The sequence below is a fragment of the Heteronotia binoei genome, chromosome 2 (assembly GCF_032191835.1).
Source record: "Heteronotia binoei isolate CCM8104 ecotype False Entrance Well chromosome 2, APGP_CSIRO_Hbin_v1, whole genome shotgun sequence".
Taxonomy (NCBI): domain Eukaryota; kingdom Metazoa; phylum Chordata; class Lepidosauria; order Squamata; family Gekkonidae; genus Heteronotia; species Heteronotia binoei.
Window position 1 is genome coordinate 116,377,922 of NC_083224.1, and position 25,934 is coordinate 116,403,855.

A 25,934-nucleotide genomic window follows, 5' to 3' on the forward strand; every position below is an offset into this window, starting at 1 on the left:
AGGCTGGGAAGTCAGCATCCCCTCTCCCACTAGTCCAGGCATGAACAAAGCCTTACGTGGTACATTTTATACTGCTGAATTGTATTGAACCAGTGGAACATTCTGCCTACTCTGCTGACCTAGTATAAAATTGGTTTGCAACATTGCTAGTGGCCCAACTGCAAATATCCTTTGTTTGTTTGTTTCTTTTGCGTTGAAACTTATAGGATCAGGTCATTCACATATTTGTCTTTCCTCCTGAGAGAGTGTTTTTCTGGCTTGATGTATAGGGGCATCAGACCACAAAAGGCTTCAGGAAGCAGATTACCAAGTGAAGAGGAAGAATGAATTAGCAACAGCAAGACAGAGCCATTATTCTACTTTATATTTTGCTTACTGTAGTTGAGAGATTGTGTGATTTATCACAAAGTGGCTCTACTGTTAGCAGAAGGAAAGTTGAAGTCCTAAAAGGCTTAAAAATATGTCTCAGAAGAGTGATAATTTCCACCTTTATGTGGCATACTTGTATAATTTTCATCTACAGAGCATATCATAAAAAAGAGAGCACATTTATCATGCTAGCACTATGGTTATGCACTGTGCTGAGTAAGGATAAGGAAATGTGAATGTGAATGTCAGCCTTTTGCATCAGCAGTGCCAGTGTCGAAAAGCAAATGTTTTCCCCTAGAATGATGGGTTGGATGAAATGCTAAAGAAAATGTACTCTGAAGGGCTTGACATTACAATCAGGACCTGATTGCCACATTAAGTCAGGAGGATCAGGCCCAAAGCTACCAGAAAGCCTGGCGGGGTCCAGGCCCCACCAATTTGACCCCTGTTCTCCCTTTCTGGTCCCTTCAATCAGTCCCCACTGAGCAATGAGCCAGCCAACTGGACAAGGCAGCACTCCCACCTCTGTCTCGAGAACTCATTCTTCCCTCTTCCTTTACCCAGCCAGGTTCCCTCCCTCTTTGCCCAGCCGCAGCGGGTTTGGAGGTCGCTCCTTCATCAGCATGTTCCTTCCTCATGCAGAAGCATGCTGGCTCGCTGCCCTTTGCAAAAATGGCTTTAAAAAAAACAAAACAGTTGCTCAGGTTTCTGAGTGAGTGCAAAAGTGTTCCCCCTCTTTGCCCAGCCATGGCAAGTTTGGAGGCAGCTCTTTTGTCAGAGTGCTTGGGAGAAAGGAGCAGAAAAATCCCTTCTTTTTGCAGAGCACAGCCAACTGATTGCAAAAACATAAGAATACAGTGGAGGCGATTCTCCCCCTTTTGCAGGCCAATCCAGATCCGGCGCTTAGGCCCATCTCCCCTTTCGCCAGGGGTCACTCAGCCCTTTGGATTTTCCACTCCAGAAAAAGAGTGGGGGGGATGCATTTTAAAAAGAGGCTTTCTTTCTGGTTCTGCACTTCTTACAATTGCCTTGCTTAGCATTAGAAAAGAACACCTTCAAAGACTAACATAATTGGTGGTAGGGGATGAGCTTGCAGTGACAGCTGGCTAAGCATCCCTATGGACTTTCTCATGAGCAGGCATTGGGGCACTGCGGGTGATGGGCTTCTTGAGGGTGCAACCACTCCAGGTCATTGGTCACCCCCCAACAAAAATCGTGACTATGTGCCCCACCAAATTTGAAATCCTGGCTATGGCCCTGAGGAGGATATTTTCCCCTCTAGACAACTTGACTGCTGATTAAAGAACTTGTAATTAGTACTTAGGAAGCACCATGTAGCTTATATGCATGGTACAGCAAGCACACTCTTTATTTGTTTATTTCTATTTTTATATTAAATTATAAAGATGACTAGGACTAAGGCCCATTGTGAAGAAAAATGCAATGGGCTCTAGAAAGAGGCTCTCAGCGAGTGCCTGCCACCCTTGCTGTCTTCCCACCCACCCAAGTGAAGGCATTGACTCCCCCCACCTCAAGAGGAGTTGATCTCTGCCACCTAGAGAGCAGGTGTAAATCTGAGTGATCTCCAGTGGTTCCCCAGTAGGAAATGGCACAGGAGGTGCTGGCGGCCACAAGTATAGCCACCTTCAAGAAGGGTTTAGATAAAAAATATGGAGCACAGGTCCATCAGTGGCTATTAGCCACAGTGTATGTGTGTATATAATTTTTTTTGCCACTGTGTGACACAGAGTGTTGGACTTGATGGGCCGTTGGCCTGATCCAACATGGCTTCTCTTATGTTCTTATGGCATTGTACTTGTCTGAGGTCCTATCCCTTCTCAAATCCCACCCTTTCTAGGCCCCATCCCTTAACTCTCCAGGAATTTCCTAACCTGCAGTAGGAAGCCCTATCTCTTTCCATTTATCTGCCCCTCTGACTTCAGGTTTCCATTGCCTTCCCCCTCCCTGCAGCCTCTACATAGGAAAAGGACAGTCTTTTTTCACAATGTGTGTGGGGGAGACCAAAGCAGTTTACATCATTCTCCTCTCCCTCCTTTGACCTGAACAACAACTCCCTGAGGCAGGGTAGGCTGAAAGTCTGTGACTGGTCCGAATCACCCAGTCAGCTTCCACAGACCTCACCTGGAGATTGGCAACAGTGGTTCCCCAAGAGGAAAGACCTCTCCCTCAGAGGCCTGTAGCAATACCTTAGACATTTCCCACCAACCTGGAAAGGTATTGTTAAAGGCCTCTGGGTGAGTGCCCCCCCCAGCCTTGCTGTCTTCCCACCGACCCAAGTAAAGGCATTCCTCCCCCCTCCAAGGGGAACTGATATCTGGAAAGGGGGCAACTTGTTTATCTGCTGCTGTGAAACTGTCTCCTCCCTGCTGTGAATGAACATTCCTTTTGTGTCTGTTGAAGAGACACAAGAGACACAAAATGCTACTGATTTGTCTCATGAACATGTCTCTCACAGTTTACTGTTTGCTTCATGGCAGCATTGGGGGGGGGGTTGGGGGGGGAGATAAACTGTCCTGGACTTCCTACAATGGGCCCTGAGGAGAGGCAGTAATGATCAGTAAGCCCCCAGGAGAACCTGCAAGCAGAGAACTGTCTCGCTTAAAGGTCAGTGGCCTTCTGGTGGGGTTCTTACATGATGGGGGCCAGCAGTGGACAGGGGAGAGCAGAATCAGCCAATGGCACACCAGAGACAGAATACAAGCCAATCCAGCATAGGTTACATCCAACCAATGAAAATTCTCAGATTTGCCACCACAGTTGGGCTTTTATTTATTACTGCTACTTCCATTTTGTCTGTGGTAAATATGGGTAAGTTTATAAAATTATCTTTTATACTATGATTACCAAATTAGTCTTAATCTTCAGATCTACAAGTCATCAGTTCAATTTTTTTTTCTGTTTAGTGCAAAAAGTCCACAAGGGGTTTCCAGTCAGCAATAAATATAGATATTGTCCTTTCTCTAATCAATCAACTAAGTTTGGCTACCTTAGCCAATTCTATCATCTTCACCAGCCATTCCTCTGTTGTGTGTAATGTCCTTCCTTGCCACATTTCAGCATATAATAATCTCACTACCATACAAATAGAGTTCCATGACTCCCCCCCCACCAACTGTCTATCATTTAGTTCCAAAAGAAAAGCCTCTGGTTTCAATTATATATAATCAAGCACACTCTTACAGCAGAACTTCCATGAAGGAAAATAGATTTCTTGCTTCTGCTATTTTGTTATTTCCTTAGTCCTCCCATCACAGAAGCTGGAGCAATCAGGCCCTCAGTTTTGTCTCACCACTGATAAGAGGGATGGGTGGATAACACAAGGATCTAGGAGGAGTGTTAAGGGATGAGACCAGCGGTCCATCTAGGTTAGCATCCTTTTTCACACAGTGGCCAACCTATTACTCTGGGGAACATAGAGACCAAGGCCATCCCCCAATGTTGCCTCCTATCAGAGGTTTTCTGCCTCTGTAAACAGAGGTTCCCTGTATTAACTATTACTAGTAGCCACTGATAGACCTATCCTCCATGAAAACCTCAATGTGAGACCCTGGAGAGCTGTTGCTAGTTAGAGTAGGCAGTACTGCTTTTAACAGTACTTTTTGACAATGGTCTGATACAGTAGAAGGCAGTGACATATGTGTTCAAGGAAGCAGAAATGCTTTGCTGATACCCACCAGAAACCTGTTCAGCATCCCCTTTCACCCAGTCCAGTCTTGCTTGTGAGATTGAACCAGGCATTGCTCACACATTTCACAAGCAAAGGACATTTTTTTCACATGAAAACTGAGATTCCTGAGGTGCCAAATACCATGCCCAATGGCAAAAGCCACTGTGTTCATGCAAAATGGAATACTACATATAGCACGCTGATGATTCCTGTGAACCCTGCAAAAGGATTGCCACAAGCAGAATGCAACTTGCATTTGTTAATGGAGAAAGATTTGGGGAAGATAACTGAAAAACTGAATACTAACTCAAATGAATAACGAGATCATTGATCATAATCCTTGAAAAAGACATCAGAGTTATCTTTTATTTCTTCTTTCAAAGAATATCATCATTGCATTATGATTCCACTGTGAAAAGTGCAATTTATTTGTAGTTTATAATAATGTACAAAAAGATTTTTTTCATATTGTAATTAATTTCAAAATTAAAAGGACAATGAGTCTAATGTATAGTCACTTGAAATGACAACAGATGATAAACAATCTTGTTGATCCCTTCCTTAAATTGCCAGTAGTGTTCATAACCATCTTTTTGTATCATCTTACCACATTTCATTGATCAAGCAGAGAACTACCCCTTGTGGCAACCAATAACAAATCATAGCGAATTCTAGGCTGAATATAATTAGCCAATAATAGCAATTAATCCAAACATAGCTCAACTTTAATTTCATGGAAGTATGAAAATTAAAAAAAAAATTATTTCTGTTGCTTACAGTGAATACATTTTAGCTGATTATAGTGTTAACATTGTGAGATAAGTAAGAAGAAGGAACTGAATACCATAGATCAGGGGTGGCCAATGGTAGCTCTCCAGATGTTTTTTTGCCTACAACTTCCAACACCCCCAGCCATTGGCCATGCTGGTTGGGGCTGATGGAAGTTGTAGGCAAAAAACATCTGGAGAGCTACCATTGGCCACCCCTGCCATAGATACATCTAGGCCTGGAATTCAGTGGGAGCTCACAGGAGTGCAACTCCTGAACCTTTCTGAGAGTTCCTCCTCCTCCTCCTTCTGAGAGTTCCATCTCCTTGTCCATTGAATAGTATGTGCAGCTGCATAACAATCTCTGGATGAGCTCCACCACCTATTTTTCTACAAAATGATCCCTGGATACATCAATAAGCTGTTAGAAAGCAGTTGGAGAGTTAATTCTATTAGTTGGAGAGACCAAGGTCAGTTTCACACAGAGGTTTTTCTCCATCTTGGCTTCCAAACTGGACTGCTCTTTTTTAAGCATCAACGTAACATTGTGCTCTAATCATTGTCATTCCAGGTTTCCTCATCCTCATTTTAAAAGATAATTTATTTCCACAGTGTTAACACAATTATTTAAAACTAAGAAATAAATGTATATATAAAACAATAAAAGGGGAAGGGAAATTTCAGCTGACACTATCAGCATCAGGAACCACAATCATTTTCTTACATCTCTTTGTTAAAACAATATCCACTTTATGTAAAGTGAGTTAGTTGGCAAAATGTCATCATCCACCAGATATTGAAGAACCAGAGACCAAGTTAACTCAAAACTGGTGTATGATTCAGCTGTTTTCATATGATTTATCAAATTAGAAAGTTTACACATAATAAATTGGTCCCAGTCTTTCTCGTACCAGAGGGCTATAGAGGGAGGTTTGTGTACTTTTCAATTAGACGTAAGGCATGCTGAGGTCAATAAGATGAAAATCAGTTCTCATTGGGAGTGTTCCAGATTTGATTCCATCCATAAGTCTAAATGCATCATTGTGGTGTTCTAGGTATTTCTTGTGCAAAAATTTTGCTTATAACTGCTATGACTTCTTGCCGGAAGACCTGGACATGAACACAGTCCCATGAGCAATGCATATAGTTGCCAGGGTACCCACAGTGTTTTCAGCATTGAGTGCTTAATTGAGCATTCATACATTTTGGACACACTGGTGTCTAATGCCACCTGGAAAGTAGTTTTAAAAATTGTAGTCTTCTATTGTAGTCTTCCATTGAAGACTTCTATTGTAGTCTTCTATTGAAGACTTTAGAGGAGTTTGTCAGGGATCTCCAGATATTTTCCCAGGGTGTCTGTCACGATAACGCCCAGATCATTTTGCCATACTTTTTGATAACCCAATAAGTTAGGAGTAAAAGTAAGGGACATAATCTTGTAGATTTTGGAAAGGATGCCTTTGAAGGTGCTATCATATTCTATGAGAATCTTCTCAAAACCTATAAATGCTGTTTGAGGGTGTCCACTGGAATATAAGCCTTCAAAGCAGCTTCTCATCTAGAGACACTGAAACCATGGGATGGGGAAACCAGTTATTTATTTTTTGTTTCACATTCTAAAAATTAAGGATCTGTCCCTTTTTGTTGTGGTAAAGGTGTAGACGGTTTTGTCCTGATTGTTGGAAGGAACCATTATACTACAACAGCACATGTATGAAAAAAGAACAACAACAAAAAAGGCAACAAGTCACAACAGTAGCTGTGATAACCACCCTCCTGAGATCCTTTGCAGTGTTGATGTAGAATATGTATGAAAAGGAAAAGTAAGAAAACAAGGCAGAGGGAATTCCCATGTGTGGATGCTCTGCCACCGACACACATGCTTTTGCATTCACAGCAGTGATGAAAGCAACATGAAGAATCCTCACAGTGTTGACACAGCTCAAATTTTAATTTCATTGAAGGCAGCCTTCTATTGATGGGTCAAGAAATTCCAACGAGTGCATATTAAATTTTCTACTGAATTGCTAAATACTAGTAGATCCAAATCCTGACATTAAGTTTTTTAGGACTCAAGAAAATGGGCAAAGTTCGAAGCTATTGATAGATTTGGCATAAGAAGTTGTTTGGGTTTGCTAAGACCAGAATCCAGAATACCTTTCTTTTGGATATGAGAAAGACAGGGGATAATTTTTGCATATAGTAGCACCTGGCCTCTGACAGTCTCTTATATGGTAGATTCTGATGCCAATATATTTTTCACAAAAATCATTCTTATTAAGTGCAGTAATTCCAAAGGTCATGTAATTTGCATGTTGCGATACAGTAAGTTTTGTGTAGTACTAACTAAATGTTGTGAAATCAATGTCACCCCAGAGTCGGAAAAGACTAGTGCTTGTACAGGGGACTGCCTTTACCTTTAACTGCCAGCAGAATCTTTTGTTTGCCTGTGTCTTTTGTTGGATTCCATCCAATGTCTATGTACAAAGTTCATACAATGCATGGCTGCTCTATGGCCACAGGGCTGGGTGCTGTTCAGGCAAAAAGGACCGCATGGCTGCTGACACACCAAGGGGACCGGTCTGGGCCTGGCAGTGTCATCTTTCAAGTACCCAACCAGGCTTTTATCCTCCTGTGGCTGGTCAATGGATGGCCACATTAGTTCCCACTCTTTGAGGCCAGGGAGAGGGTGAACCACTCACCTCCGGCCTTATTAAAAACTGTCCACATGAGCAACAAGTGGGCACTCCTCCCTCCCTTTATTCTATAAGCTTCATGGGTTTTTTTGCTCTTTGTGTCACAGCTTGATGGTGCTTTCAGGCATTGGTCAGGATCCATATGGGGGGAGCCTGTGCCTGCATGCATTCCTCCCCCAGTGGGGACCCCCTTAAGAGGTCTTGGGGGTCATGCCATATAGCAGCTTGCCTGGCTTAGGGGATGTTTCTATCTCCAGTTCTAGGTGGCAAGGGTTCCACCCATAGGCTTGTGCCTTTGTAGGGCATCTGCTTGCCACTTCAGGTTCCCCCAACAGTTCATCAGCAGACATACGAATAAACCAATGCTTGGATCCATGCTGTATGCTGTGCCAGTGCTCCATCTGCTGTACAATAAAACTGTGACCTGTTTTACTCCAATCCAGTTCTGTCGGTATTTTGTTATTTCCCTTCTCCCTTTGACTGCTCCCCCCTGCCCTTAGGACTGCAAAAAAATTATTATTAGTGGTAGTAGTGTTGTGACATTTATCAGTAAAATTGGTAGGCACATCCTATTCTAAGTATTTACAGAGGGATACAGCAGTCAGATCACATGTAACCAAATCCTCAAGTCATTTGTATTGGTGGGAAATGAAAGGAGGTATATCCCAGGAGAAAACTCTGAGAAACAAAACTCTGTGCTTTGTTTTTTAAAAGATCGCCCATTAAAATCAATGGAGACATACCAGCTTCCATAGGCCTCCATTCTGCCTGGAAAAAAATCGATAGATGTTAGCTACAGACTCAAATGGAAAATGAATGAAAGCTTTTGCTTGCAATAATGTATCTAAACAACTGTTGACTCATATGTTTGCAAAGAAATCTCTCAAAATGAAGAGGTATCAATTTTTGCTGGAGTATAGCATTTCTATTCCATTCATATTTTTCTTTTCTAGCATTTTGTAGCTTAAAAAAACTACTCTGGCTTTACGTAGTTATAACAATAGAATAAAATTGATACTGTTTACTGAAATTTGAACTTACTATTTCACTGGTAATAGCTTTTTAGTCCCCAGTCATTGATCCCTCCCTTGCCATGGACAGTGATTAATGAAGAGCAGCTCAAATGAAGCTGTATGTTTTCTACTCTTTATTTCTATATATATTTTGAATAACATCTTTACACATGAAGATTCACAGTATTTATGGATATAAAATTACTATTGACATTCTTGTTTCCTTTCCCCAGAGGTTACAAGCAGCACAGTAAGTGCCTGTATTGGTTTATCAGCAGGCATTTCATTAAGCTTTCCAATGGATATCTTAACAGCTAGATTCAAGGTGCCCTATGAAGAGTGCTCAAAAGTTGTACTCTTTGAAGCACATTCACAAGGTAAGAAATAAATTCACATTTACAAATGATAGACCTTGGGACTCTAGCCTTAAGAAATTAATGGCCTCAGTGGATTTTAGTGGGTAACCACAACACTAGTGCCAGCCTTCAAACCTTGGTTTCTGTCAAAAGACAGGAGGAATGGGTAGGCTCATTTCCAGGGCTGTTTTGACATTTGATAGAGGACTTATCAAGGCTCTGCTCGGCACCAACCACAATTACTTGCCATCATGTGACTTCCATGACATACCCTTGCCTGGGTGCTTGCTACCGTTCAGTAGTGATCACTCTGTGAAAGCCAGCATGGTGATTAGAGTTAGAGTAGGATATGGGAGACTCAAATTCCCACTCTGATCAGGAAGATCACTAGGTAAACTTGGGCCAGTCACACACTCTCAGCCAAACTTACCTCTCAAGGTTGCTGTGAGGATAAAATGGAGAAGAGGAGAATTATGTAATTTGTTTTGGGTTCCAATTGAGGGTGGGAAAAAGGGTATGAATCAGGTAAATAAACATGGCCAGATGTAAAAGGTAAATTGGTGGGTGGAAAGAAGGAAGTAGGACAGTAGGAGGTTGCCAAAAGGAGGAGAAGAGGAAAATATGGCAAGAGGTGGATAGAGGGAAAAGTGAAGTGCCTTCTGCAATCCTTAAACATTCCCACTGCACAGTTGGACCCAGCAGCCAGTAGTATTCAACTGGGCCCACCCCAGTGTCCAGCACCACACAACTCAGCCATACTTTCCCTGGGTGGTGACTGCCAGGGGGAGGGAAGGAGGAAAAGGGGACAAAGAGAGATAGTTGGCAAATAGGTAGGTTGGCTGGTAGGTGGGAAGAAGAGAAGGAATCAGGAATAGAGGAAAGGCTATGGGAACTTTCAGGGAAGGGAAAGAGGAAACAGTGGGGGAGGGAAATACAGGGAAACTGAGAAAATCCGTTCAAGTCCTCCACTTATTCTTTTATGATTTCAAAAACAAGACAAATTATATGTGTGGAAAACTTGTACTAGAAACACAGGCATAGTACTACTGACAGCAAAGAGAAGTAATGTTATCATTCCTTTGTTTTGTATCTTATCTTATCAGAAACACTCATGGTGATGATAGTATATGTCAAAACATTAAAAAGTATCACATTAACTGTTCAGCCCTTGCCACTTGCAAGCACTACACTTTAAACATAATCTTCATTATATAAATTTTGTGTACAAATAAGTTCTAGTGATGACAGTGGGATTTGCTTCTGTGATCAGGGATAGTGGATAATACAGTGAGGTTAGTGTTTATACAGTGTTTTAGACTGTTTACTGGGCTTTAGGGCCATAAGTGTCCCAATCTCAGTAGTATTGTTTAGATGTTGTAGGAGCTGCATGCGCAAACAGACATTGCTGGGGCTGTACAATTTGATGATGGTACCAATCAGTTGGGAAGGTGGACAGCAAACATCTCCCTGGTTCAATGATTGGTGCTGATTGTCTGATGCATAACACAGTCCTAGCTTCTGGGGGCATGCACATTTGGGCTGGAGCCCTTTTTAATAATAAAACTATACTGTATGACCAATATTATCTGCATATTTCAAATGGCAGAGATAGTGAGTTGGACATACAAATAGGTTTTCACTTATTCACTCCTCTCACATCAGCCTTATAATTCCTCCCTCATGGTGTCCCCATATTGCAGGAACAGCATGGGGAGGCATTTCAGGGTACAGCAGGAGGGGAAAGTGGAAAGTCATATTTCCATGCATGTAAGTCTTTCCTTGCATGGAATTTTTATGACAGGATCCAACCCAGTGACTTGCCTTGCCTACATTTTCTTTGTGCATTCATGGCAAACACATGGTTAGAACCTGAATATTTCTGGTTCATAGCTCAGTTGCTTAGCTTGTATACCACGGTAACTTCCTATTTATATTTTTAACTATAACATTTTCTTGTGTGTCCTTGTCAGGGCTTTTTTGGTAGAAAAAAGCCCAGAAGGAACTCATTTGCATATTAGGACACCCTCCCTGATGTCACCATTGTTTCACACAGGGCTTTCTTTGTAGACAAAGCCCAGCAGGAACTCATTTGTATATTAGGCCACACACCCTGACACCAAGCCAGCCAGAACTGGGTTCCTATGCGTTCCTGCTCAAAAGAAGAAGCGTTGCAGATTTATACCCTGCCTTCTCTCTGAATCAGAGACTCAGAGTGGCTTACAATCTCCTATATCTTCTCCCCCCACAACAGACACCCTGTGAGGTGGGTGGGGCTCTCACAGCAGCTGCCCTTTCAAGAAAAACCTCTGCCAGAGCTATTTATTTATTTATTTATTTTATTTATATTAAGATTTATACCCCGCCCTTCTCACCTAAGTGTCTCAGGGCGGCTTATGGCTAACCCAAGGCCATTCCAGCAGCTGCAAGTGGAGGAGTGGGGAATCAAACCCGGTTCTCCCAGATAAGAGTCCGTGCACTTAACCACTACACCAGACTGGCTCCCCAAAAAAGCCCTGGTCCTTGTGGTATAGTAGTAGTAGTGGGAGGAGGAGGAAGATGTGGAAGAATAAAAATAATACTGTTAACATCTAGAAGTGGAGAAGACATACCTAATGTGATATTATTTTTAGAGGACTTTGGCACATTCAGATGGTTAAAACTATCTTTGCTGTCTTTCCACTGTTAGTCTCAAAGGGCACATTCTTGTATTTGCTAATTGCTAGCAAATGTCCTCTATTGAATCAACTTGATAAACCAATTTTGACTGTGCTAGTAACTACATATAGAAGCAAACACTAAATATATTCTATTATCAAACTTTCCAGGTGCTTTCAAAACAAAATCAGTCATACTGGATATTATTCCACGGATTCGTGGGGGAAACAAGAAATTAGTCAGCAGGCTCTTGAGAAGCTGGCATACTGATGCATACCGTTACTGGGGGAGGTCATTAAAACTTAATCCCACTGTTATTGATTTTGAGGTAAGCCTTTTCTTTCAGATGTTGAAGCTCCACATTTCTAATGGATTGAAAGTGTACTAGACCAGAGCATTTTATATTTTATTGTGATTCCCATTTTAGAACAGGGTTAAATTTAATGGGCCACTGATTTGCTGACCTTATTCCTATTTCACGATCAGGGAATGCATTTTATTTAGCAATGACTTCAGAGGTGATAGAGGTGGAATCCAACTCCAATACTGGTGGTTAAGTTTATTGCATCATAGTCCCACCTAAGCTGTCAAGGTAAACCTTTAAACAGGTGTATTAATTTATGTTTTATTATTATACTATGAATAAGTCTCATTGTGGAGAAAAATACAATGGGCTCTAGAAAGAGGCTCTGGGCAAATGCCCTCCATACTTGCTGTCTTCCCACCAAGTGAAGGCATTCACTCCCCGCCCCCACCTCAAAAGGAGCTGATCTCAACCATCTGGAGAGCAGTTGTAATTCTGAGTGATCTCACCTGGAACTAACAGCCCTAGTCAGGATTGAGTGCAATGAGTTCTCCCTCAGAGGCCTTTAGTGATAGCTTTCAGATCAGCACTTTCTCTCTGATAACATTGTTGGTCTTAGGCATGGGACTTCAATTTATCTCTGTCACCTACCCTCCCTATCTCTCTCTCTGTATCTGGTCTGCTACTACAGGATGCAATTTCCCCCCCTGTCTCTGGCTGTTTCCTTTCCAGATGAGGATAGGGAAGAGCCAATCAAGGGAAGGCTTTCTCTGGCTCTTTCCCTTCTCCTCCCCAACCAATCAAGGGAAGGCTTTGTTTCTGTTCTCTCTGAAGCAATGCGACAGGCGGCTCAGCCAATGAGAGAGTAGGAAGAGCCAGAAATTGCCAGAACCAAGGTTGGTTGCCATTTAGTGACAGAATCAGGTTGGCTGGCAGGCAACAGTCATTTGGGTGGGAGAGAGGAACAGACTCAACCAGTGGCATGCAAGTACTCTTGATTGATGGTTTGATGGGCCAAAGGTTGATGCAGCACAGTCCCAACCAATCAGGGTGCTCCATTTTGCCACCTCAAAAGGACTTTTGTTATGTAAAGGATTTGGAAAAGGAAAATCATGAGTTTTACATTTTTTTCAAGATAGCTAATGCAGCTCTAGAGTTTTTTCAAATGGAGATTCATTTACATAGAGAAGAAATGTATGATGTAGAGCAGTGGTAGAAAGAACACAAGCTTTGCATGTGGGAAGTAGTACAGTTTTCACAGAGGGTGGAACTGGGGTCTCCACCCTCTATCATGGCTGAACATGAATTGTGAAATATCCTTGATCCTTGTGTACATGGTGCCCAATTTGTGACGTGATGTGTGTAGAGAAGGAGCTTTAGCTCTCCCTGCACCATTTTCCTGACCTGAAGCAGTCCTGGGAAGGTGCTATTTGGTCCACTGGAGAAGTCCCTATGTTTCCTGGGTTTCCATACTGAGCCAAACAGCACTCCTGGGAACATTTCTGGTTGAAAAAATGGCACAGAGGATAAAACTGAAGCCTCTTCTCTGCACATCAGATACTGCGCACATAGGAATAGAGGAGAACTCGCATTGGGTAGACAGGGAATGAAAGATCCACAATGATCTGTTTGGCCCCCCCACCCCCCAAAAAGAGTTGAGGGATAACAATTTTGGGTTGATCGAGCTTCCTGAACTTGATACCAGTTACTGATCCATGATCAATGGATACAGTGGTTGTCTGGTCCTTTTGTTTCAGTTTCATAGATCATAAATTCCACGTTCCCCTTTTCCTACTTCCAGGTTGCAGTACCATAGGCTGAACCCAAGCCTCCTTTCTCACTTATTGACAATGTTCTCCATATGGTGGAAAATAAAAATGAAGGGATCAGGAAGGAGCAGAGGGCAATCCACTTTCATACCATACCACCATAATTGCATTGCTGATTTTTACAAAATACTGTGAAGAGAGTTATCCACTGGTGTAATTGCTTTAGTGGAGAGTGAAGGAGTCAGTGCTGTTCTGGGTAAAAAGAAAGACTTGGGAGGTCTCATACTTGCTACATCTGTGCAAAGAAATGAAACTCTTTTGGGTAAATTTATTGGTTGGCAGTGATGCCACTTCATTTCCTTTTTTCTTAACTAGCATCCTTCCGATTTCAGCAACAGAAGGTATGAAATTTATGGAAGCAGAAATTATCCATGTGATTAGCAAGACTGAGGGAAAATGACAGATTGTATTTTTAAAAAGAAAAATCAACTAATGAGGAAACATACTCAGCACTTCCTGTGTATTCTGCGCACAAATTTTCCATTAATGCCAGATATAGTTCTCTCCTGTTTGCCTTATTACCACCATGTAACCTTTCAGTGGCTGTTTCTGGATGCTTTGCCAGTGCATTCAGTTTGGAGTGGCTTCAAGCACTCAATAATTACTTATGTCCACTTCAGTGTCCTCTTATCTGTGACCCATTGTTGTTTGCAGAGAGTATTGTGCTAATATTATTTCAAAGCATCATTTCCCAAGGCCATGTAAGAGCCCTCACATGGCAATCTTTTACCTTAGTGTATTCCAGGATGTGAAACCTTAGCAAACAGGTTGTCCTTTTTAATATGTCAGGCATTCTGACAGCTGTATGCACTGTGCTTATCTGCATCCCTTCATTATCTCTGCCTTGGTCTCTTTATTCTCAGATAGCCAATGACTGTAGGGTAGCAATGTGCATATTAATGGTCTGACTGATGGCCATATGTAGATCGGGGAACAAATATTTTCCAAAATCATTCCCTCTCCCTTTATTCTGCAGCAAATGACCTAGATAGTCAGAATGAATAGTCTCTGTCTTTGCTTTGGAAGCCCTTTTTGCTGTAAACCCACTCTTTCTGCTTGTGGCACATTGGGGTTTGGGATACAAAGCTGATTTAGTAGATGCTAGATCAAGTATTGTATGTGAGTTCCATGTGCCCTTTCAGAAATGCGTTTAGCCAGGGCTTTTTTTCCTGGGGGAACATAGCAGAACAGAGCTCCAGAACCTCTTCATGAAAACACAATTCTCAAAAAAAAAATTAAATTAATGAGGGGCATCTGTTTGTTTCTCCTTCCTTTCCCTCTTGAGAGTTTCAGCACCTCTTTGTCCAGGGGGGGGAAAAGCCATACATTTAGCCACAGACAGATGCATTCCAATGTTTCTGATCAGCATTCATTTCCTGCAGTAACACATTAGATACACAGCTACCTCATGGGGGCATGTTTCCCTGCTATAACAGTGCTGCAGAACCTGGAGACAATGAGTGAGGGGCGGGGAGGTACATTACCAGTTTCTTCAGGAATAGTACAAGTATATATAATCCCAGAAACTAGATACAACTTCTTTTCAGCTCTACAAACCTATCAATTTATCCTCTTTGTTGGGGTGATCTTAGGCATGAGGATGAATTGCCTGGCCAGACAGCCAAGGGAACAGGTGCTTGGCTAACCAGAGAAGCCCTTTACCCACACAGTGTAGGGAGTTCTCTTCACAGTCTATCCATACACAGCTTGCTAGACTGGATAGGCTGGCTCATTCTCTCTCCTGTCTTTGAGGCCAGGTGTGATGATTCTGGGGTACCATCCTCTACCTCTTCTCCACTTCCAACTTAACGAAACAAGAACTGATGAAGTTAGCTGAGAAGCAGGAAGCTTCCCAACCAATGGCTCCAAAACCAGACTCTACTACAGTGCCTCGTCAGGGACAGCAATGGTTACCAAGCTCCAGGTAGTTAGAAACTGAAAAAACGCTGCGTAGTAAGCATTGCAAACAATCATGCTGTGTCAATGAATACATTTATATTTTACATAAATTTATATCAGTACAATTCATGCTCTTTTAGTAACTTTCAAAGTCCAAAATTCATAAACATAAACTGAAATCCAATCCAGATGCTCAAATGAAGAAAAGAAGGTACCAAATCCTGCTGTGCTCATATATTTCCAGACGCAGGTAGTACCGTGAAAGCATTTGTATTCTGGAAATATACAAGCACTGCAGGATTTCGTACCTTCTTTTCTTCATTTGAGCATCTGGATTGGATTTCAGTTTATGTTTATGAATTTTGGACTTTGAAAGTTACTAAAAGAGCATGAATCGTACTGATATAAATTTATGTAAATATAAATGTATTCATTGACAGCATGATTATTTGCAATGCTTACTACGCAGTGTTTTTTTGGTTTCTAATTATCTATATGCTGTAGTTTCCTGTTTGTATTGAAGTTCCAGGTAGTGGCTGGAGATCTCACACTGTTACAACTGATCTCCAGGTGACAGAGATCACCTGGAGAATATGGCCACTTGGGAAGGTGGACTTTATAGCATTATACCCCATGTGATCAGAGCATGGATCACTGTGGACAGATTGGTTAACACCCACTTGAGCATCTTGCCCAAGAATGGAATGTTAGACACTGGGCAATAGTCATTCAGGTCACTGGGGTCCAGAGACACAATTTTTTTAATACTTAACACCAAACAGATAAACAACAACATTAAACAAGTTCCAAAACTGTTCCAAAACTGTTTGATCTACATTTAACAATACAATGTCTGCTTTCTTTTGAATTCACCTTCTGCTACATTGTCCCTCTCCACATTATAAAGAATGAGGAATGTTAGACCCATGAGCCTTATCGTGCCTTTGGATATTTTCCCCACAGTCCATTTGGCACTGTGTTGCTGCTGCTGCCTCTTGACTTTCTTTAGATGGGGGGGGGGGGGGAAGGCGCTGCTTCCAAGGACTTTGGTGCTTCATTAGCATGGTTTTTAGGCTACCCATGGTTTTTAGGCTACTGGTTTTTAGCATGGTTTTTAGGCTACTGGCTTTTAGGCTACCCACACGCTACTTTTGCCTAGATCTCATACCTAAATGGTTTTCAAGTCACTATTTAGGAACTGCACCGCTACTCTGTATACTTTTTACAGTTTTTCTAACATCCAGTTTTGATGTGCATACAAAAGTACCAAAAACGTCTCTCTTTATATTATTTGCAGCTACAGCCCATATATGAAATACTGCATAGGACCAATCTTGCCCATATCGAAACCAAAAGGCAAAATCTGAAAAGGGCTTTTAGTGAATACTTAACTGAGTTCAATGCCTGCCGCTGCAGTCCTTGCCAAAACAATGGTGAACCAATGCTGATTAAGACCGCCTGCATTTGTGAGTGCCAACAAGGCTCTGAGGGTGCAGCATGTGAGAACACAAGGCAGGCAGGTAAGGTGACATCACTGAAGAAAAGTTTCACTCTGACTTAAATAAAGTGGTACCTTTCCAAATCTATCAATCAACATCTCTCTCCAGTGTTTTCAACCATGTACATGTTGGGCAGTCTAAGAGCCTTCTACAGAATAAAATTAACAACTCGTGATTATTATAAGTAAGCCAGGTTAAGCAAAGATGATTTTAGAAGCAGCGAATGTGCTTGTATCATAATTCATACCAAGACTGCAAGAAATGAGCCGAAGAATAACACCAACTGAATGTAAATGTTAAATGCTTACAGCCTAATCCTTTGCAGTTAGGATATATTGTACACAGCTTGGAGTATTTCTACTGCAATTCTGTTTATTAAGAAGGGCTGATAGCATGTTTGTTTCTGTTACCTCCTCCTTCATCAGCAGAGCCACTTGTGAGAAGTGGGAAATCACTAAAGCTTACTCTGTCAAGCAGTGAACTGGAACAGTTCCTTATAAGTAATTCCCATTAGGTCCTTTATAAATGTAAACTGCAAACATACAGAGAAAATGAGTAGGACTTAACAGAATGGAGAAGGAGCCTTGAGAAACCTTCCTTCTCATTTTAAAAAAATCGACTAGTATATACACAAAATTAAATGGATCTAATGATTCCCTTCTTCTAAGTAAAGCATCTTCACCAAAGAGCAAAAAGATTAACAATAACCTATAATTAGCTGTACAAAATTACTAAAGGAGCAAATAACTTTTTGCATATTATACTCTAGGGACAGAAGCACACATTACTATAATAATGTGACCATCTCTGAGATCAGCAATCCCACGTCTTCTCTCTTTCTGCTATAAAAAATAATGCTACTACATATGCCAAGTTATATTAATGTGCTTTGAGTTTCTCTGCCCCCAACTTGAGTCTATTGGGCTGACACATACAATACAGAGAAGACACATACAATAAATATTTTAATTTTTAAGATGATCCCCAAATATTGTGCTGTTTTTGTCTTATGAGATTAACATGACAACCTTTTGAAATTTGAGTCTATTGGTTAGCAGTGTTTAGTATTCAGCACTGGCAACCTCAGTTAAAATAGTTAAGAGGATCTGTGGATCCAAAACTTCCATCCCATGATGGAAGTAGAGAGACTTCATTCAACAGTAAGGAGCCTTCCACTGGTGCAAGGAGCCTTGCTCCAGTAGAAGAAACTTGTTCCACTAATGAAAAGTGCCTGTCATCCAAGGAAGATTCCATAGCTAGTGGAACAGAAACGTTGTATCCAACCTGAGATTACCATCATATTTTATACCAGTGGTTGAATCTCATATAAATAATAGAGTAATTGTGTAAATCCTTAGGTGTAGTATCACCTAGTTTTCTAATAATAAATTGTTGTGTCATAGGTCATCCTGTACATGGTATGTGGACTTGCTGGACACCATGGACTCCCTGTCAATCTCAGTCACGAAGGCGAACCAGACAGTGTACTAACCCTGCTCCTCAAAATGGTGGAACAGCGTGCGCAGGCAGAAATGTGCAAACGGAGGCATGCTAGCACCATGGCATGAGTGAATTAGTGGATTCTGCTGCCAAAGAGGGGGGGGGAACCTGTATGTGTGTGTGATGATTTATGCACAATAAAAAGATTATCATATAGATATATCAGATATGTTTCTAGGAAATGCTCTAATATAGCGAAAATAAAAATGAAATTCTTGAGGATTAGCTGTGCTGCTCAAAAGTATGACATGGTAGTTATGGCAGCCTGAGAAATACAATCTGTCCTAGCTATTATAGATATTACTGTAGTACAGGGGTGGCCAAACTGCAGCTTGGGAGCCACATATCACTCTTTCACACATATTGTGTGGCTCTCAAAGCCCCCACCACCCTGTCCACCGGCTTGGAGAAGGCATTTCTCTTTAAATCATTTCAACCAGTGACTTGGAGGATGCATTTAAAAATTAAAGTTGCTTTCTTTCCACCTCTCCTTCCCTCCCCATCTATTTGCCTTCCTTCCTTCCTTCCTTCCTTCCTTCCTTCCTTCCTTCCTTCCTTCCTTCCTTCCTTCCTTCCTTCCTTCCTTCCTTCCTTCCTTCCTTCCTTCCTTCCATCTTGCAGCTCCCAAACATCTGATGTTCATGTCTTTCAGCTCTCAGACATCTGACGTTTATTCTATGTGGCTCTTACATTAAGCAAGTTTGGCTACCCTGGCTGTAGTAGAAAGATAGATGGATTTTTCCATAAAACAAGAATGCAAACTGAGAAGAAAGAACCAAAGTGAGCACTGCTAGAGTGTGATATTTCTCACTGATACTGATGATGGCCAAGTCACATGATTATATTAACCCATTTGAAGCATTAAATATTGGTGGCTGCCTTAGGATGTCTTTGATTTCTTCCTCTCTGAAAGTAGCCTGCAATCAAAATCATTTATGGCCAACTCATTTTCCAGTTGACATGATGTAGTAAATATCAGTCGACATGATAAGCAAGCAATAGAGGGGGGGATCAAGTAATCACACAAATATTCTGTCAGTGGCAGAATGAACATGAATTTACCCTCAGTTTATGGTGCAGTCTAATGTAAATGTCCTGCATGATTCATAAAAATTCTTTAGTAACTTATTTGGTGACGATACGATAAACTGGACATCTAAGAGTTTCACTGACATTCTGATTTTGCCATCAGCAAATGATCTTTTTGAAAGATTAATGGTGCTGTGAACAGAGAGCAAATCCCATGATAGGCTACTCTGAAACTTTATAACCTCAGTTTTCTTTCTGAGGCCTCAAAAAAAAAATCACCACTGACACGTGGAGGTGATGTTTCATAAGTGTTCATGCGATGGCAACCCCTCACAAATTTCAAAGGCTGTCCAGTAAATCCTGCAGCCAGGGAGGACGTTGATAATGTGTCAAATCTTTTTTATTTCATTTTTTCATTTAAGATCATACTACTGGTCTACAGACTCAGCAAATTCTGAGCAGACAGAAAACCCGATTTGTTTTCCAGCTGAAATGTACCAATTTCTAAAGTAAAACAGTTATCTTCGTAAGTCTACAATGATATCGTATAGTACACCCAGGGCTTTTTATGAGCAGGAATGCACAAGAACACAGAGGATATCAGAGGATATTTACAGTAATTGAATTTTGAACATTTCTACCTAAAGTGTTAACTGATTATTAACATGGATATTTTTAAAAATATCATTTTCTTCTTTTCAGTGATTTTTGTTTCACTAATATTCAGGGCTTTGTTTGAGCAGGAATGCAGAGGAATGCAGTTCTGACTGGCTTGGTGTTGAGTGTGGCCTAATATGCAAATGAGTTCCTGCTGGGCTGTGTGGAACGATGGTGATGTTGGGGGTGTGGTATAGTATGCAAATAAGTTCCTGCTGTTTTTTTGTACAAAAAAGGCCCTGAAGCTACATTGCTACCCATATATATTATGGTTGTTCTAAATGGGTGAATCTTCAAGGTGACTAGACTTCTAGGTCTTCACCCCTATAAGAATGTCTGAGCATGGTATACTTCTCTTTCTTTTGTATTTTTCTTTCCATACAAACTCTTTTGAATCCCAAAATTCAATGCAAACATTTGGAGTGTCAAATGAACATACATATGAAATTCTGGAAACAGATATGAATTCAAATATTGGATTTAATAAGGTGAATAAAGCATTTTAAAAATGACACCAGTCATGTTTGAACTAATCATATTTACTGGGATGATGAATAAAAGAATCATAGCCACGTACATCTCTTCCACCGAAGACATTGCTGCACAAATAAGAGTATTTGCTCTTTCAGGCTAGCCATGAATCATCTGTTAGAACACCAGCATTTTATCTCCAAGGATCCCAAAGCTTGGGGATGTTAGCAGTCTGGTTGATTTAAGAGCCCTTTTCAAATGTAAGGCATAAATTTTACTGCAAGAATATGTGTGGTATTGAACTGAATCCAAAGACTGTGTTTCTAATGAACTGCTGTGAAAACAGGCACAGGCACAGTGAATGTCCACAGAACTGCCCTTGATTGTGTGGCACTTTTTATTACACATGATAATGAATTAGGTGCCAATAGAGAATTAAAGGATACAATAAATAACAAAATCAAACAACAGAATCCCTGTTGTCTTCTGAGAGTAATTCCTTCCTGCATTGTGCCAGGCAATTGAATCACAATCAATTCCAAACAAGATTCATTAAAACATACTGGGGCATACAGCCCTTATCAGGAGGCTAAGAGTTAAATCTCCTCAAGGATGTAGAGGTCTGAGTGACAGGCTGCTCCAAACACTCTGATTCATCAGCTCCAGCTAAGGGCAGAATTTTTTTAGCTGGGGGAGGGCTCTTGGTAGGGGCAATGCAATGGACAGGCAGCTATGGGGCATGGGGAGGCTGGCAGCAGCAGCAGCCTGCTACAGGTGCTGATGATTTGTGGAAGCAAATCTTGCACTGTCTCTCCCACCCCACCCCACTTCCTGCTCATCCGGTGGAAATGCATTTTGTTCCCCTTAGCAGCAAGGTAGCCTAGCTGGGTGAGACAGAGAGTTTGAGGAGGAAAGGAATGGTTCCACTTTATCTGCCAGGATCCTTACCACATGTTTAAAAGAAAGGGATCCTAACGAGAGCCCCTCACACAGCATGGCATAACATGTCTCTGTGTTTTAAAAGGCAGTGATGCAGTGGTCTCCGCAGGGCGATGCATCTGGGTGCCCTTGATTATTGTTTCCACCCCATCAATTAAAAAATAAAATAAAATAAATATTTTTTTATTTATACTCCGCCCTCCCTGCCAAGGCAGGCTCAGGGCAGCTTACAGGACATGGCATAAGCCATTAGCTGCTCATGGGAGGAAAGGAAAGGGGAGGAGAAAAGCAAGAGGGGGGAATAATTGTTATGATTAACTTTCATCCCAGTGGCTTCTCAGACTACTGCTGGCCATTAGGGTTTGGTGAGTAGAGGAGATTGAATCCTTACTGGAGGAAGATCCCTCCCCTTTATTTTTCTGAAGGGTGATAAACAAGCCCGAGCATGTCAGTTTAAAATTCTGGGATTGACTAGCTATAGGTGTAATTGGGTGGGGCAGAGGGGAGAGTAGGGTTCCACTTGCAGGCAACTTCTAACAATGCAATAGCTACAAAGATCAGCCTCAATGGGCACACTCTCCACATAGAAGTGTTCTCATATAATTACTCTAGAAGCCACTGTCAGGGTACAGTAAGTCATCTAGGCCTACCATTAAAAGAAATAATGTAAGAGGCAACACTTCATTCTGCATTTGATTAAGCTATGTGGTGAGAACACAATACTGGAATGATTCTTCTGCTTAACAAAAAGTGTAGCCTTTTAATAGCATCAATTTTGAGATGAAGTTTTCCAACAGAATGTTGATGGGTGTTTATAGTTTATTGTTCCAACACTAACTTTACTGCTTTACACCTTGAAGGATCAGATCTATGTTTCATGTGACCTTTGTAGAAGGAACAAAATATTTCTTATTTTTTTAATGTTGTGTTTCCAGCTCTTGTCAAAATGAAGGCAATTTTCTTTTCTAAGGAGGGCTATGCCATGCTGTTCTAAACACCAAGGGTTGAGCTTTTTGTGGAAATAGAAAACTGGCTGTATAACTCTTGCAAATTGATAATAATTCATGGTTTTGTACAGATGGAACAGTATTTTGCCATTTTTATAGCAAAGAAATACCTGTTTTCACAGAGAAGTGAAACCACATATATTAACTCCAAGTAATGCTTGAAGGCTTTGATCTCACTCCAGGCAAAAAGGATTAGCCCCCAACTTTATTTGTAGCCCCAATGGTATTTTATTTCAGCTGTGCGAAGTATGTGTACAGGAGGATTATTATTTATAATGATGAGTACTATTGCTTGATCCAAAGCGGATTGAATAGCAACAGCACAGATACTTTTCTTTAAGTCTGAGATCCTGTACTTAATGCCCCCAAACAACTGCCCAGTCAGATCCTACCCAGCTTTCATTGGTGGGAAAAGATCATTTCTTGCTTTCCCCTTCCCTGCAAGTTTCTTTTGGCTCCCCCCAAATGTACTTCCCCTGTGTAGGATTGAGGGTGTTCTTTCCCATTCACCAGTAGACAAGTGGTAGGATCCAAACTAATGCTGACATTTAAGAAACTGAATATGAGCTCAATTCTGGCCAAATGTGTTTATTAAATTTTTTAGAAGACTATAAAGAATAAAAGCAAACCCACCCACCCCAAACACTAGGGATACCAAATGAAATTATTTCTAATTGGTTCAGCAAGCCAATAGTCATAGATACATTTGCTGAATATAGCATCCTCTTTAAAATTTAACTATTTTCATGGAATCATTGAAAATTCTGTTATTATTTGTGTATTTTTTATTTATCAGGCTTATCATTCACTGTTCCTTCACAGAACTCAAGATGGCTTCTATGATCCATCCATTTTATCCTCACAATAATTTGTGAAGTAAGTTAGTAAGAAGTAGTTACTCTCCTAGGCTGACTTTATGGCTGAACAAACCTGAGTTCTCCATCCCTACCTTGAATGTCAACACATTGCAGAAACGGTATAACTCAATGACTTTGTCAATGATCTGCTGTCAATGATCACATATGGCCTCAGAATTCCAATGATGTTAACCATATAGCAAAAGAGTGCCCATTACCTGCAAAGAATGGACACAATATAATTGTCTAATATGGTCACCAATCCCCAGTTGGGGGCAGGGGATCCTCTGGTTTGGAGGCCCTCCCTCTGCTTCAGGGTTATCAGAAAGCGGGGGTGGGGAATGTCCACTGGCACTCCATTATACTATACTATAGAGACTGATCTCCATAGGGTATAATGGAGAATTTATCTGTGAATATCAGACTGGGGGGGCCTGGGTTGTTTTAGGTAGAGGCACCCAATTTTCAGCATAGTATCTGGTGCTTCTCCTCAACCCCCCTCCCACATTTCAAAACGTTTGGACCAGAGACTCTAATTCTATGATGCCCTGAAGATGATGCCCCTATCATCTATTATTTCCAGTGGCTGGAAGGCATTAAAAGGTGCACAGTCCCATTTAAAAGGTGCAGAACTTCCTTCAGAACTCAATCATGCTTGTCACAACCTTGCTCCTGGCTCCACCCCCAAAGTCTCCAGATATTTCTTGAGTTGGACTTGGCAACCCTATTGTCTAAAGAAAGAAGGTTTCTATCACAAGATTTTGGCTTTCCTGGTGGAATGTTAGCATATTTTAATGCAGAGCTGCAAAGCCAGTTAAATATAATATGAACAATCTTTTTAAAAGAGACAGATTTCTCTTTATTGCTCCTCCTCAGAGAACAGACTAAGAGCACTCCATTTTGATCCTGACTATATGTGAAAAGTCACACTAGTAAACAGGGTTGATTTTGGCAAGTACTTGGATGGAAGATCTCCTTGGAATACCAGAAGTTGGAAGACAGGGGCAGGTTTTATTTAGCCACTTTCATAAATATTTTTCAGGCCCCCAGGAGGGGTCAGTCACCAGAACTCACCATGACTTCCCGGTGCACGTGCACACACATACAGACACAAATATATATAAAAATACCCCCCACACAAAAAAAGAAGAAAAAGAACTGTCTTGTTGGATCAAACTAATACTTCTGAAGCAGAAGTAAGCTATAGAAACTGATGCTATGATAGAGTAAACACAGCAGAATAGATCCAGCTAGGTGATCATTCAAGCATCTCCGAGTATATTTTTTGAATTTCTTCTTAAAGGACGGCCACAGTGCCTGGAACTGTTTGGGTTTTTTATTTTTTAAAGAAAGAAATAATGAGCAATAATTGAAAAGGAGGAAAGTCACATCACCAATATGGCTGGGCAGCCAATATAAGCCTGAAGGAGTTTGTCAATCTGTCAGTGGGGATTCAAACCCAGTTTGCTTTGTCCTCCCTGAAGAGGGCAATATGTTTGAGGCTTGAGCACCAGCTTTAAGACAAGAAGATGTACAGGGTAGTCTGTACAAAGCTAGCCATATAACAAATGACAGCAAAATGCCGCCTTTAAGGCTCTTTTCAAATGTCAAAGAGAAATCTCCTCAAGCCCCAGGCTTCCCCACTTCATCCGAGGCTCACAAATTCTCAACAATGAAAAACAGAGTTTTGTGCAATGAAGCTGAAGTGCAGAGAAAAGGATAACCTGCCTGCCAGGCCTGTAAAAGATTATGAGCAATTACACATTTACAGTGCTAGTCAAAGAAGCTAATATAAGCTGTGCTGAAGGGCCCAGCATGTGAGCCATACCAGATGAGATAAGGCAGAAGCCATTTTCTGGCCTAAATTAAAAGCTCATAATGGGAGTTAAAAATACTGCTGTTGCTGTCTGCTTGTAATGAGGGAATTCTATCCCCCTGCACTGTGACACACTTTGAGTGCAGCTGTTTATCCAACATATTTTACAGGGAATATCTCCTGGGAAACATTGTTCTTTTCTATTACATGATGGTAGTGCTTTGAATTTAAAAGGATCACTCAGATATTTTTATGCATATGAACAGGCAGGTCTATTAGCATATAAGATGATAGCCAAAGGAAAGCAATAATATATAGTTGAGGCAGTAAATGATTTATAGCTGTGTACCTTAGCACAAGGTTATTGAGTCTAAGGGGAGGTGTGTGTGCTGAAAATGACAGAACTAAAAATAGATGGATTCTGGTCACTGTCTGTAAGGCAGCATTCCCATTTTGCCTAGATTTCTTATTCTCTTCAAGACTGATATTTCATCTTACAATAGTCTTAAAGTTCAGGACAGCCTTCAGTTGAAAAAATTAGTGTAGTTCTCCAGCTCTAGAGACATCATATCAGGAAAATATA

At 41.1% G+C, this 25,934-nt stretch overlaps 1 protein-coding gene across 1 annotated transcript in view; it reads left to right on the plus strand.

Moving 5' to 3' along the window:
* C8A (complement C8 alpha chain) overlaps positions 1 to 18,674 on the plus strand; it is a 104,089-nt gene extending 85,415 nt beyond the window's left edge. Inside the window, exons 8-11 of the mRNA XM_060231887.1 lie at positions 8,767 to 8,910; positions 11,715 to 11,872; positions 16,874 to 17,096; positions 18,479 to 18,674. Of these exons, the coding sequence (XP_060087870.1) occupies positions 8,767 to 8,910; positions 11,715 to 11,872; positions 16,874 to 17,096; positions 18,479 to 18,630 (677 nt within the window). The 3' untranslated portion in view covers positions 18,631 to 18,674. The remainder of the gene's footprint in view (positions 1 to 8,766; positions 8,911 to 11,714; positions 11,873 to 16,873; positions 17,097 to 18,478) is intronic.
* The last annotated feature ends 7,260 nt before the right edge of the window (positions 18,675 to 25,934 follow it).